We start from the raw sequence: 13,627 nt of genomic DNA, 5'->3' as shown, positions 1-13,627 counted from the left end.
AATATTAGAAAAATATTTAGGGAATTTCTTTTAGGTGGTTGTAACTTTAATAGATAATTTATTTAAAAATGTATCAAAGATAATTAATGTACAAAGAATTTACCAAAATTCCTGGAAAAACACTATTATTTATGTCACGAGTGTGTGATTGACATCGCCTTATATTAAAACTTCTTTTGCCGATGTAGAGTCGGCGTATGTTAGCTGTACATGTCTGACAAGGCTCATGTAGAAATTTTTAGCTTTAGACACATATGACTGACATAGCGATTAACGTGTCAATAATGCTTGTCCTTAATTTTGAGAGACGCTTGACTAATCATAATAATTGTATTCTTTTAGAATTAACGAATTTTAATATACATTTAAAATGATATGCATTTTTAGTATAGTTCATTTTACAATTGTTCTGATTAATCCCATGTTTTATGATTAATTTACCATAAAGTTCATCAAATAAATTGCGAGGTCTAATTGTTTAACACTTCACAGGATGATTTGACTTTAACTTGAGAATCAAATGTCGAGTCATTTTTTTAAAGTTAGAAATCATTCAATAAATATCAATGAACTGTTAATTGTTGTTGTTAATTTAAGGGGCACAACTAGCGTGAAATTTTCAAAAAAAATCGAACTTTCAATTTTTCCATATTTCGATTTAAAAATAACATACCAAAATTTTATACCGATATCTTAAATAGTTTTTAAGTTACAGCCATTCAAAGAGTATATATATATATATATATAGTATATAGTATTTTCCGAATATATATAGTATACATATGTATTAACAAAGTCTAATAATCGGGCATAACATCAATAAAAAACATGAATTTATTTCAAAAATTTATTTTAAATCCATACGTTTCGGCTATAATCCTAGCCTTCATTCAGTGGAAAAATTAGTTGATCTTAGTGTTAATTTGGATAATCATACAAAAGTATACATATAGTATATATATAGTATACAGTATTTTCCGAATTTGCTGCAGCGATTACTCAAAAACAAGTGATCCGATCACTATCGAATTTTTTTTAGATGTTCTATATATAGTTCTCCGTAAAATGAACTATCGATTTTTTGATCGGATCAAAAATCGAATTTTGGCAGTCCAAAAATGACCAAAATTTTGGGTAAAATTCGACTTTTCGATTCGATTCTATTCTTAAAATTTTTTTAAGACGATAACTTAAAAAATATTTAATTTTTTTCTTCAAACATTTTACTACGTATTCTTAAAATATGTATAAATATATTCCTAAAATTTTGAAGTGATTGATGAAGTAGTTTTTCTAATATAAATTCCCAAAAATCCGCCTTTTTTAGGCGGTTACACTAGTTGTGCCCCTTAATGTTAAATGGGTATTTCATTTTATGGTAACGGACATAAATGTTTTATGTATTTAATTCATAATCGATTATTATTGCTTCCATTTCATCCCAATTGAAGATCAAAATGCTGACCATATATTAATTATAATTAGTGTTCTGCGAAAAGGAAATTTTCGCCACTTTTCCCTTTATTCTCTCTTTTGCACAATCTATAATTCAATTTAATTTTATTAAAAATACATTATATTGTAACATTTTTACATAGCGATTCATTGGAAACATTAAAAATCGGTTATAAAAATTATCCTTACATTACCTTCAATAATTTTGTTATATTTTCAGTATATTTGTTAGAATATAAAAATTTGTGGTTTATTTACATATGTGATGTTCGTATGTCTATTGCATTATTATAAATGTGTATGCATACATGCATATATGTTAGACCAAGGGTAAGCAAATAAATTATATTTAAATTTATGGGAAAAGGTTGATAAAATAAAAATCAATAATTAATATATATCTATATTCTACATAGCATATATGTTTGTAGTACAAACTTTGTACCAAGTTTTCGAGAGACTGGTGCGAATTTACTTACGGTTTCAATGTTTGATGGTAGAAATGACTCTAATTGTAAGATTCAATGATATTTTATGATTTTTATAAAAATATTTAATTTTCTGACAATTTTTTTGATTTTATACCAATTTGACTGTTTTCTATTGTATTATAAAATTTCTTCAATTTTTAATATTTTTTGTAAGATCGACTGTATGGAAATCGCCGCCTGCATATCAACGAGATAAAGTGCAAACAGGATTTATACTATACATATCTCGTTTCGCAACTTTATTTTATTTCACAGCACTTTCCTTTTAGAAAAGCATAGTTTACACCTTGTAATCGTATTTATACAAAATGTTATATTTTTTCATCTTCTTTCTAATATTTAAAATCACTTTCACTGGCTTTTTTACAGTATCTGTCACTCATTTATTGCCAAATCATTGCATATTATATAGAATTCATTCGGACAATAGGACAAAACTCGTCAAACAATTTTTTAAATATTTTAAAATTTGCGAAAAATTTAAAAAATAAATAGTATGCATCTTGGTATAATCAAATCAAATTCAATTATACCAAGATGCATACTATTTATTTATAAATTTTTTAGTACTATTAACGTAACTAAAGTCTACGAATATGAAAGGTTTAAGGTTGTCCAAGGTTGTCTTTTCGATTTTCCATTTATTAAACTATATTTATCGCCAAGATTCTTTTACTACAATCACTAAAATGGTTATTTTTGCATATGGATAATACATATAAATATGTAAAATTTCTTAAACTCTTTCTACAGTTCTATTTTTTATTCTTCCCGCCAATAATTACAATTGTACTAGGAGTGGCGGTGTCGGCGTCGTTTCACTTCCGTTTATGCATTCACCTCTGATATAAAAAAGCAATGGTGCAACTTTCGTTAATAATATAGAGTTACTAAATTTAAGATCTTGTCACACTTGTTAGATCAAACTAATCAAATTTAAGTATAATGTGTCCTATTTTTTAAAAATACACAATAAATTTAAGATTGAATTTTGTAAAAAAATCTTACAATAAGTCTAATACATGTTGCCGACTTTATTTCTTTATATTACCAAACGTATTATTTTTTATTCAATTATGATAGGAGGTGAGTTTGAAAAGCAATTATTTTTAGCTGATCTTACCGAGCCGTTTTCTTGTAATAAACTGTTGAAAAAAAATTAAGCCGGTTTTTATGGATTTTTTTTGTCGATATATATCATGGTCTTATAGAACTTACTGAAATCTTACGGCCTTACGACAAGTAGTTTAATTTTAAAAACTTACCAAAGTTTGAGAAAATGAGTAGTTTTTTTTTGACGTTTGTTAAAATTAAAATTAGACGGTTTAGTTGGTGTAACAATAGAGTACTTGGTCTTAATGAATATACTAACTTATTAAAGTCCTACGGAAACTGGTTTAATTATAAAAATTGTTGATTTTTGAAAATTTGCTTTTAGAAAATACTCCGAGTTAACGTGTTCGTTAGTTTTCAATTATGTGTAATAAATCTACTCGGAATACTTATAAATAATTACTTATAAATTAATTTATTTTTTATTAAGTTTATTATTTGCACATATCGGGAAGTTTATGTAACTTGCCTCAAGGCAAAATACCAATACCAACTAGTTTTCATTAAAAATTTCTCAATAATCGATTTCATAAGAATGTCAATTTCATTGAAATCATACTACGCATTTCAAATAAAAAACAAAAATCAAGTTGTCATTTTCAATTAAAAATGTGATGGTCATGTGATGATTTTGTTAAAACATATGAAGATGCATTTTTATTAAGTTTATTATACATTACGAACAGGGTTACAATGCACGAAATTTGTTGTACATGAAAAAATGTTGTTTATGAAAAAATGTATAAATTACTGTGTATGCACTATTTCGAAAACAAGTCCGATTATAAAGTACTTTTATGTGAAAATATTTTCATATAAGGTTGCCGTAAACCTATGAAAAAGTGTTCGTGAGAAATAAAAATGGCGAACGAGACTGTAGAATTATTGGTAATTATCTTATTGGCTCTATTTTATTATTTATTACTAGCTCTTCAACTAGGGAACTTTTTTACAAAATTATGTTAATTTTAAATGTCGATTTAGTTAAAATAATTTCAATTGTCAAACTTTTTTGCCATATTTTGTTTTCAAATCGTGGTACTGGACTTTACGGTACACTCTTTCCTATTTTGTCGTAATTATAAATATCTAAATCTAATCTATTAAAAGTAATAATTTATTAAAATATTCTTTCACAAATTGTGGAATGAAAAATGTATTTTAGTTTTTATCTATAATTTCCCATTGACGTCTTTGTTTATACATACGCAATAGTATTATGAACGCATGAATGATGCTCATTGGTCTGAGCTGTAATTAGAATATGGTTTTTACGATGTCATCTACAGTTGTATTATGGCATCTGTAAATGACATCGGCAATTATTTTTAAATTTTATATTTAGAACGAATTATATGTAAAAACTTGCTTCTTAATTATTACCAACTATTGTTGCTTTATTTTTACTATGATTGCGTTATTAGTAAAATATTGGTATAGTTATTACACAGGCCAACAAAGAAAATGGTGCGAACGATTTTAATGCTGTTTTTAAGTATATTTGGGGCGCTGATTGCAAAAATGACATTGGTTTTTTTCTATGAGCTTTAGTTTTCGAGATATGATATATAAGGAATGAAAGTACAAAATAGTAATACAATTCAGAATTTTATTTTAATGAAATATGCCTACTCGTACATACAAACTTACAAGACCCATTCGGCCTTAGTTGGAACATTAGTTGACACTGTGAAAAACTCTTTTCCGTGACGACCTAGAATGGACCTGGTTTCGGCAACGTTTTTTTTTCAAGTTCCAAACTAGAGTTGATACAAAAAAATGGTTTGCAGATTTGAAATCTGCGCAAAAAATACTATAAGAATCAGCTCTAACATTTGATGCACCAAACAAAAAAAAAATTTGGTAGACCTGTGCTATTAGTAATTTTTTACTATGAGTGCATTATTATTAGTATAATATTGGTACAGTTTGTTCTACTGCATGTAGTAAATTTTTTACCCATGGTTACCATGGTTAGTACATGTCTTTTTAGTGTACGACCAAAAGAAATAAGTTCGATTTATTTTATGAATCTTAGATAAGTACCTACAAAAACATTTTTTATAAGAGAGTAATTAATCTTACTATTATGAACGAATTACTATGACATTTGAATTTAATTTCGGCAAAGGGCCCGATTTTGCCGTAAGATAGACCAATGTTATGGTAAGGCTATTACATAGCGCTTCTCATATAAAATAGCACTAAATACTATCAAATGCGTTTTACACATAAAATACAACTTCACACATATATTATTATGCAACATCATAAAGATGCAATTATTCTTTATTTTCTTGACTTTTCTAAGTTAGTTTTTTCCTAGCCTTTTCTCTTCACAGAAATTACATAGCATTTTGAAAGTATTTAGTACCATTTTGTATAAGAAGCGATACATAACATAGCCTTGCCACAATTGGTCTATTTTACGACAGAATTGGCTTCTAATCGTTCAAGTTCTGAATTTTAGAGCACTGTGTAAGCCATTCATAAAACACTCATAAAACAAAGCTTCTTGTGTTCCTGAGTAATTTCATGGCCCATATGAATTTATTTTATTTCGCATAATTCAGAATGAAGATTAACTTTGTAATATTGGATGTTTTATCGCATGCTGCTAGATCTCAAGTGATCTATCTATATAATACCGTGGCTATGACTATTAGGATCTCTTCTACCAGCTTCATAAATTCTAGCTCGTTGGTTTATTATTCTAATGTTGCTATAGAAGTCCACTTAGTGGTAGACCACCAACTAAGATTTGTGACTGTAACAAATAATCAATCCGCATCTCACAATTAGTCATATTCTTAATTAAATATTGAGCGCAAAAAAGTTAAAATTAAAAAAAAAAAAAAAATTGTGGCCTAATGAATTATTGGACATTCCTTGCTTTGGCAGCATGTTGATTTTTTACTTAAATAATATCAATAAAAACATTGAAATTGACAATAAACTTTAATTATGCGGATGTTACTTAAAAGCTATTTTTTCCAACTTTTTATAACGTGTTATGTAAGAAAATAATTCATAATAATTAGATAGATTATAGATAGAGCAGTGCTGCAAATGAAACTCTACCTTCCAATATAAAAAAAATCTTACCGGTTTCTGAACTAATATGGAATTCTTTTAGTTATAGAGTATTATACAGTCTTCGGTAACATTACTTACAATACAGACTTTTAATTCTCATTTACCAAAATGTATGTTTTACTAATTTTTGTATTATTTTAGATGAATGTTCGTGTGACCACGATGGACGCGGAACTGGAGTTCGCGATCCAGCAGACCACCACTGGAAAACAGCTTTTCGATCAGGTGGTCAAGACGATCGGTCTGCGCGAAGTATGGTTTTTTGGACTCCAATACACTGACAGCAAGGGTGATTTGACGTGGATTAAGCTTTACAAAAAGGTCAGATATTTACATAATTTTTCTAACAAGTTGAAAGAACGTATTAAATTTTTTCAAACAAGGAGAAAAATTATTTAATTTAATGGTTTCTTGAAGTATATGAAAGGCATATATCAAAATCTTACTTATAAAATAAAATGATTTGATTATTTTGAAAAATTAAACTAAGATTAAATACAAACAACAATATTGTTTGGTCTATGGATAAATTTATGACTGTTACACACGTCTTTTGTTGATTGTTTGTGGTTTTTGAATAATTTAAACAAAGCAACACAAATGATTTGTTGAAGAAGTTAACTCATCTTTGGGACTCAAAACTTATAGAAGAATGTTTCTTTTATTTCTTTAGATACAATTACAATCATTTTGCTTTTAATTTTTGTGACTTCTTTATATATCGAAAGTTAGAAGAATAATATGGTTTTATTCTGATAAATGATAATAGTGAACTGCTATAAAATGCAGAAACACTATATTCCTATTTGATCGAATTGCTGAGTTGCATGGTAACTTCGTCTTAGAGGGCGCACATTGATAACGTGAGCGAGTTTTTAAGGATTTTTGGACCTCCCCTCCCTCTTGGTGGTATTGGTGATATTCAAAATTAACTTCCCCTTCCCCCACCAAACATCTGAGTATTTTTAGTTACGTGAAAAAACTGTAAAATTTTAGATTATTTTTTTTGAAAATGTTTGAATCAAATTATTTTTTTTTAAAAATAAACACGTGATATCTTACTCTACTCCCACGTGATATTTCGTGATTTTTTGTGAAACCCCCTCTCCCCCTAAAAATCTCATGATTTTTATATGATTAATGGACACTCCCTTAAATGCTGAGGTAGTCTTTTTTTAAGACCTTCAGTAATCTTTTAATTATATAATCTTTCGTTATATTTTGGGCTGAAGACTACGATTTTTTTTACTATGTACATTTATATATATATAGGTCATTGTAAAATAATAAATTGGAATATACAGGAGTATTTATTGTTTATTATAGAATTTTATTTTGGAAACGCTAAATAGTATCTATATTAGGAAGGTTTATTCTTATTACTAGGTGTAACAGAATATTCTTTCAGTTTGTGGAATAAAACAAAATACATAGTTTATTTTGACAGTTACCTTTATTGATTAATATGAATGCCATTATTATTAATGATCTCTTGCCAACGTAAGGGCGCAATTTGCATATCCCATTTTTGAAAAATGTTAAATCTCTTGATACAAAAAATTTAACCTATTCTTGTTTGGCATCTTCTTCATTTTTCTTTTTTTTGCACGTCTAAATTTTTTTAAGGGCAAAACAAGTAATCATAGGTTATGAGTGTGCGATCTACGGTTCAAAAAGGACTTATTCATGTGGCGCTTGTACATGAATCCTGTCAGAAAAAATTATTGAGCTGAATTAGATTATTCTGTGATCTTCAATGCTGCTTCAACAATTTTTTTGTACCATCTTCTGCATGTTCTATCAGAAACAGTACCTCCACCACATACTTTCAATAAATATCAAACGCATTTCTTCCTTGTGAAATTTCATATAGAATACACTAAATGAACATTAGCAATTTCCATGGGATTTCTATCATTTATACTACTAATTTTTTTTTTGTCAATCAAAACTTGATTCAAGAATACTACTAATTTAACTGTCAATTTTAGTTTATTTTTTACTTCAGTATGTATACATTAAGCGATAAAAATATATATCGTCCAATATCGTCTGAATATATATTAATAAAATAAACCTGGCGAAAATGATGTCATAGATTTGGACAGAACTTCTCAGTAGATCTAATTATACAAATATATAAATTAAACGTTGCGAAGTTTTTACAATTTTACATTTGTTCTCTTATCGCCATAGATAAGAAAGGTGTACATATATGTATTATATATACATGCATATATATATTTATATATATATATATATATATATATATATGCTTATCACTTCCTTTCCTGGAGACATAGTACATTATTGTTCATTGTCGTGCTTTGTCAACTCTGCTGCTTTATATAGCGACCGGCGTTATAATATTCAATCACATTTTAAGTTGCCTAGAAACTCGTTTCTGCAAATATTTGATAAAGTTTGGTTGAAAGTCCTTGTTATATTATTAGTTTCACAACTGCTGGAACGTGACGGAACTGCTTTGCGATACTCACGCACTACATAATTCCGTGTATTATGTATGCAAATTTTGAACATTTGTAGATGGTCTGAAAAATTTAACCGATTTTTTGAATTATTGAAAAATATTGGTTTCTTGTAGAGAAAACATTCTATTAAGTTGTTCGTAACATTCGGCTCTGAACTATTCAATTATTAATTTTCCGGAGCATTGGCAATGTGTCTTACAAAAAAAAAGTTGATGAAACTTGACGGTTTCCAAATAAAAAAGTATAAAATAAAAATAATCAGTCAACAAAAACTTGAATTTATGCGATCATTTATAAAGACTCTCAATTTCATTTATTAAAGTCAACTATATACATCGTGTATGTTTAATTTCATCATGGTTTAATTAATTTTTCCGAAATAACCTCGGTTTGTGAAATCTCTTCTTGTTTACTGATGTCTTTATTTACCTTTGATAAAAAGAAGTATTTATTATTGCTGCAATTACTGTGTAATAAAATTTAGTAATTTTAGGAATGAAGTGGTTTATCTTTTCATAATTCAGTCTAATTGTAAGAATGAAGTCATTTATCTTTTTATGTTGTATTCGATAAGAGATAAACGAAAGACTCGCCTAATAATCATAAATTCCTGTGCATTATTTTACTGGTTGAATTTATACATTCAATTATATATATATATATATATTCAATATATAGGAAATCAGCTGGGTATTTGTTTCCATTATTTTTAATTAATGGTTTCATACTTTATTTATTAGATTATTTTATCATTTACAAGTTCTAGGAAAAAATAAAGTAGAATTAAATTATATGACCATTGCCAATTTCTCTGTAGAATTAGTATTAGAAATTAATAATATTGAAAAATAAGTAACTGATGAAATTAAGAAATTCTTCTTTGTTCAATCAAAGGGACAAAGTGCAAAAAGGGACATTTGATTGCTATAAATAATCATTCGACATGCACTACAAAGTATCTGATTTTGTTATAGAGATTGTAATAATATGTAATGTTTAAGAGGTATAGAAAAAGCAAAAAATATACAACTTTATTCTGCCATTATATTTCGTCGAAAAACTATAAATTGTTAGTAAAAGTGTGAAACGAGGAAAAATTCCAATTTCAAAATCTTTCAACATTTAAATTTCAGATAATCAAAATAAATAATTGAGGCCATGATTATTTCAATTCACATTGTTATCAAATTTGTGTTTATAATAACGCACAATGAATGTCTTACCTATTTTTTTATCACTTTTATCAATGAGACCTTTACATTATAAACAAAGATATGGGAACTTTTTAACGCCATCTTGGTTATGTGCGTAAGGTTGAAACCATTCATTGATAGATAATTTTCAACGATAATGATTAACGTATATAAAATAGGAATAGATTAATTTATATAAAATAGAAATTCTTAGTGATTTGTAAAATTATCAAATGTTTCGATTTTTCCAGTTTGATAATTTTTAAATTAGAATGTTTGTATAATTTTTTTTATATATCACGCTTTTTTAGAAAACGGAAAATTCAAACACTACACATTTTTAGTATTTGACAATTGATTGCTATACTATCAAAGTTACCTGTGCCTGATACAGTCACATTAATTTATAACAAGATATAAATTTAGGTTCATCGGGTTCAATAATAAATCTTTTAATATTCATTAAATCCATCAATTTGCACAAGGATACCGATAAAAAACGTATTTATTTTTTAGCCTTGGTTTCTTCAGAATTATGTGTTAGAGTAGGTACTCGTGTTCTGAATGCAATTTGAAGCACCGACGTTAACTCATATATTGTGATACAGCAGCAAAACTTCTTGTTTACCTTGACAAAACTGAACTGCAGACTTATAACGTATAGTATGTCATCGACAAATTGCATAACTTTTCTTCTATTGTTATTGATGTGCAAGCATGTTCAAAGAAGCTAACTATTTTACACCTATTTTTAAAATATTACATTATTACATTGGTAGGAACAAAAATGCAAAAATATTTTCTGGTGCTTTTGACATAAAAGAAAATTTATTAAAATATTTTATTTACAATAGAATCTAATATAGCTTACATAAGTTATAATGAAAACAACTCGTAAATTTAGTAATTTGTAACTCTTACTTACAATGCATGTAAGAGCAAGAACAAACTGGAAGTAATTCGTGAATTCAATATCGAATTGTTTGAAAATATTACTATTTACTTGTTAATATAAAAAATATACAAAATGTTAATTCGAATATAACATTAAATTCGTAATTGAGTTTGTCTCCATAACTAATTTGTTCTTCATTTAGATATCGCAAATTACCTTATCAGCATTAAATAATGTACCATATCATAATTCATGACTTTTATGCTGTCTTCGCGTTATCTACTTACTCACGATACAATATCTATACAATTGTAAAGATATTGTGATAAAACTAAGGCATTCTTACACGACAACCTATATGTTCTGATATTATACATGAATGTTAACGGAATGGTTTCATTTTTGGCAGCTCTTAATCTCCCCAAAATGCAAATTTTGTCGTTTTCGAAGGACGAGCTATATCAGATTGTAACATAAATGAATATTAAATTTCTTTAATTGCTTGAAAAGTAAATATGGTCTACTATTTAGCATACATGAGTATTAGCATATTCCTGAGTTACATTGTCCTTTGGAAAAAAACATTTTTTCTCATGATGCTAAAAATTATTTGATTTTATTGGAGGCTAACATACTATCTAAAATGCAGTTTGACTATGATGATTAAAATCATAATTCAACATTATGTAAAACGCATTTTAATTATTATTTTAAAGACACGAGGTAGAGGTATAGAGAATTTATCGAGATTTTTCAGTTCCAACGTAACTAGCCAGTCCATAATAAGAGCATTTTTAGAACTTCTATACATAATTTATGAATTATGTTAAACTGCACATGCACATGGTATTATATAGTTTAATATTACGAAGTTCAAGTAATTTTTCTCGTAAGCTCAAGGCTAGTCTATGATATAATCAATAATTTACAATAAATTTTCAGTTTTATATTATCAATACTATGACTCTATATTAATGTTTTGGTGTTCAGTTGAACTTAAGTTAATTTATTTGAATGCATTTAAAATATTTATTAAAATTCACATAAATTGTGACAGATGGTTCATTTATTTATTTTTTTTACTCCTCATTATACAAATTTTTTACTCTAAATTAGTGATTATAACGCTATGGGATTTCAAACGAAATTTCCAGGTTCGATATCGCTCTTGGAAGTGAAAATTACCATTCTTCTGCAGTACTGCATCTATAAAAAAATTATCAGTATTACAGAAATTGTAATAATACATTTCTCAAAAAATTAGGCCAACCTATTTGTTGCCTTTAAAAGTGACCTAGTTAAGTGAAATCATCACAACATCTTATACGACCCTTAACACTATTCCTACCGGGACCGGTCAAATGACCGTTTTTGATTTTTTGATTAGTATTTTTCATATCGAACGTAATTGAATCGTCATCAAACTTTATGACTTTTCCTAATATGTGAGTATGATACGTTTTTCAATGTTAATTTGTTTTCAATTTTTATTTTTGGAAAAAAAAATTGTATACTGTCTACCTACCGCGACCGGTACTTTGACCGGTAGTACGAAAGACGATGTTCGAACGGTTTTTTTTTTATAGTAATTGTTAAGAATATGATCGAACTTACAAGAAAATGTAAATTCAGAAGAATTTAGACTGGTAAAAACTGCCTTCTGCAAATTTACATGCATTTTTTTCGATTCTGTATGCACGCTGCGCAAATGAGGCAAGGAGTATAAATATTGCTTTTTTACGGTATTAAAAGTGGGTTTTCTCATTTTTGCTCAATGTCTATGTGTAGACAAATTTTTACGAAGGAATCCAAACAACAAATTGATAGGTTTTGTTTTGAATCCACTGTTTTGTTTTGGTTCAACTACATTGACAGCAATCAAAATTATTGTAAAAGTCCACATATTACTATCGACGAACATATATTTTCAATAAATGTAAGGTGTAAATTTATTCAACACATGTTCAATAGTATTCAGGAAAACGTATAATTATTAGTAACTTCAATATACGATGTAAATATAATTATGCCCAGCAAATCGCACAAATGGGGTGTAAAATTTTGGTAACCGTGGTAATACGTAGCAAACTGAGAATTTCTTTGAAAATTTATAACTGATGAAACCGTATTATCAAAATCGCTAGTACGACGTAAAAAATATACGTTTTTACCATCCTACATATAGCTAAACTTTTAGTAAAAAAAACTGATCGTAGGTACAATTGAAGCAATATAACTGCTATAAATACTGGCAGGACTAAAAATCACGGACTTCAACACTCAAATAATATTTACAATTTTTTATAATTTTGAAAGATACGAAAGAAGATTCTAATTTTCGCTTACATACACATATGTTGAAAAAAATACACTAATACGGGAGTTAATTCAATTGGTATTAGCGTCGGGACTGGTGTAGATGCCATTCATGAAACAGTCAGAAATCATTCGGTAAAATATGAATTTTAGAGAGAATTCATCAAGGATTTTGGATTTATTCAGGATAAATCCATTGTTGTCACATAAACAAATTACGGGAAGACAATGTACAAGGCTGGAACTTTCTATTCCAATTAACTTGCCGTATAGTTGCAACAAGAATTCAGAAAAAAATCAACAAGTACAAAACAGATTCCCTAAAAGAAAATATTCCAGATAATGCTTTAGAAAGATGATAGGACAAACAAAATCAGCCAAAAACGTAAAAAATGCGTGTGCAGAAAATACACTCTAAGAAAAAAAATCGTGAAAATTTTTATAAAACAGTATAAAATGTAGATTTCGCATTCTAAAATAAAAGAACAATATTGTATTTGTATTTATATACTCTTAAACTAGCATTAACTCTTCATTCAATACCGAAAAATACCGATTTTGCATGACCGGTCATTT

General features: G+C 27.6%; 1 protein-coding gene across 2 annotated transcripts in view; it reads left to right on the top strand.

Moving 5' to 3' along the window:
* Positions 1-13,627, top strand: part of LOC113387057 (moesin/ezrin/radixin homolog 1) — a 52,203-nt gene that overhangs the window by 21,849 nt on the left and 16,727 nt on the right. For both annotated transcript variants that reach the window (XM_026624813.1, XM_026624812.1), the window contains one exon: positions 6,297-6,476. In XM_026624813.1, coding sequence (XP_026480598.1) covers positions 6,297-6,476 — 180 coding nt within the window. The remainder of the gene's footprint in view (positions 1-6,296; positions 6,477-13,627) is intronic.

This window comes from Ctenocephalides felis, unplaced genomic scaffold, assembly GCF_003426905.1.
Source record: "Ctenocephalides felis isolate EL2017-DRISC unplaced genomic scaffold, ASM342690v1 CF-g0.4_SCAFFOLD_03571, whole genome shotgun sequence".
Classification (NCBI taxonomy): domain Eukaryota; kingdom Metazoa; phylum Arthropoda; class Insecta; order Siphonaptera; family Pulicidae; genus Ctenocephalides; species Ctenocephalides felis.
Note: the sequence above shows the minus strand (reverse complement) of the source record. Positions and strands in the feature narration are given on the sequence as shown.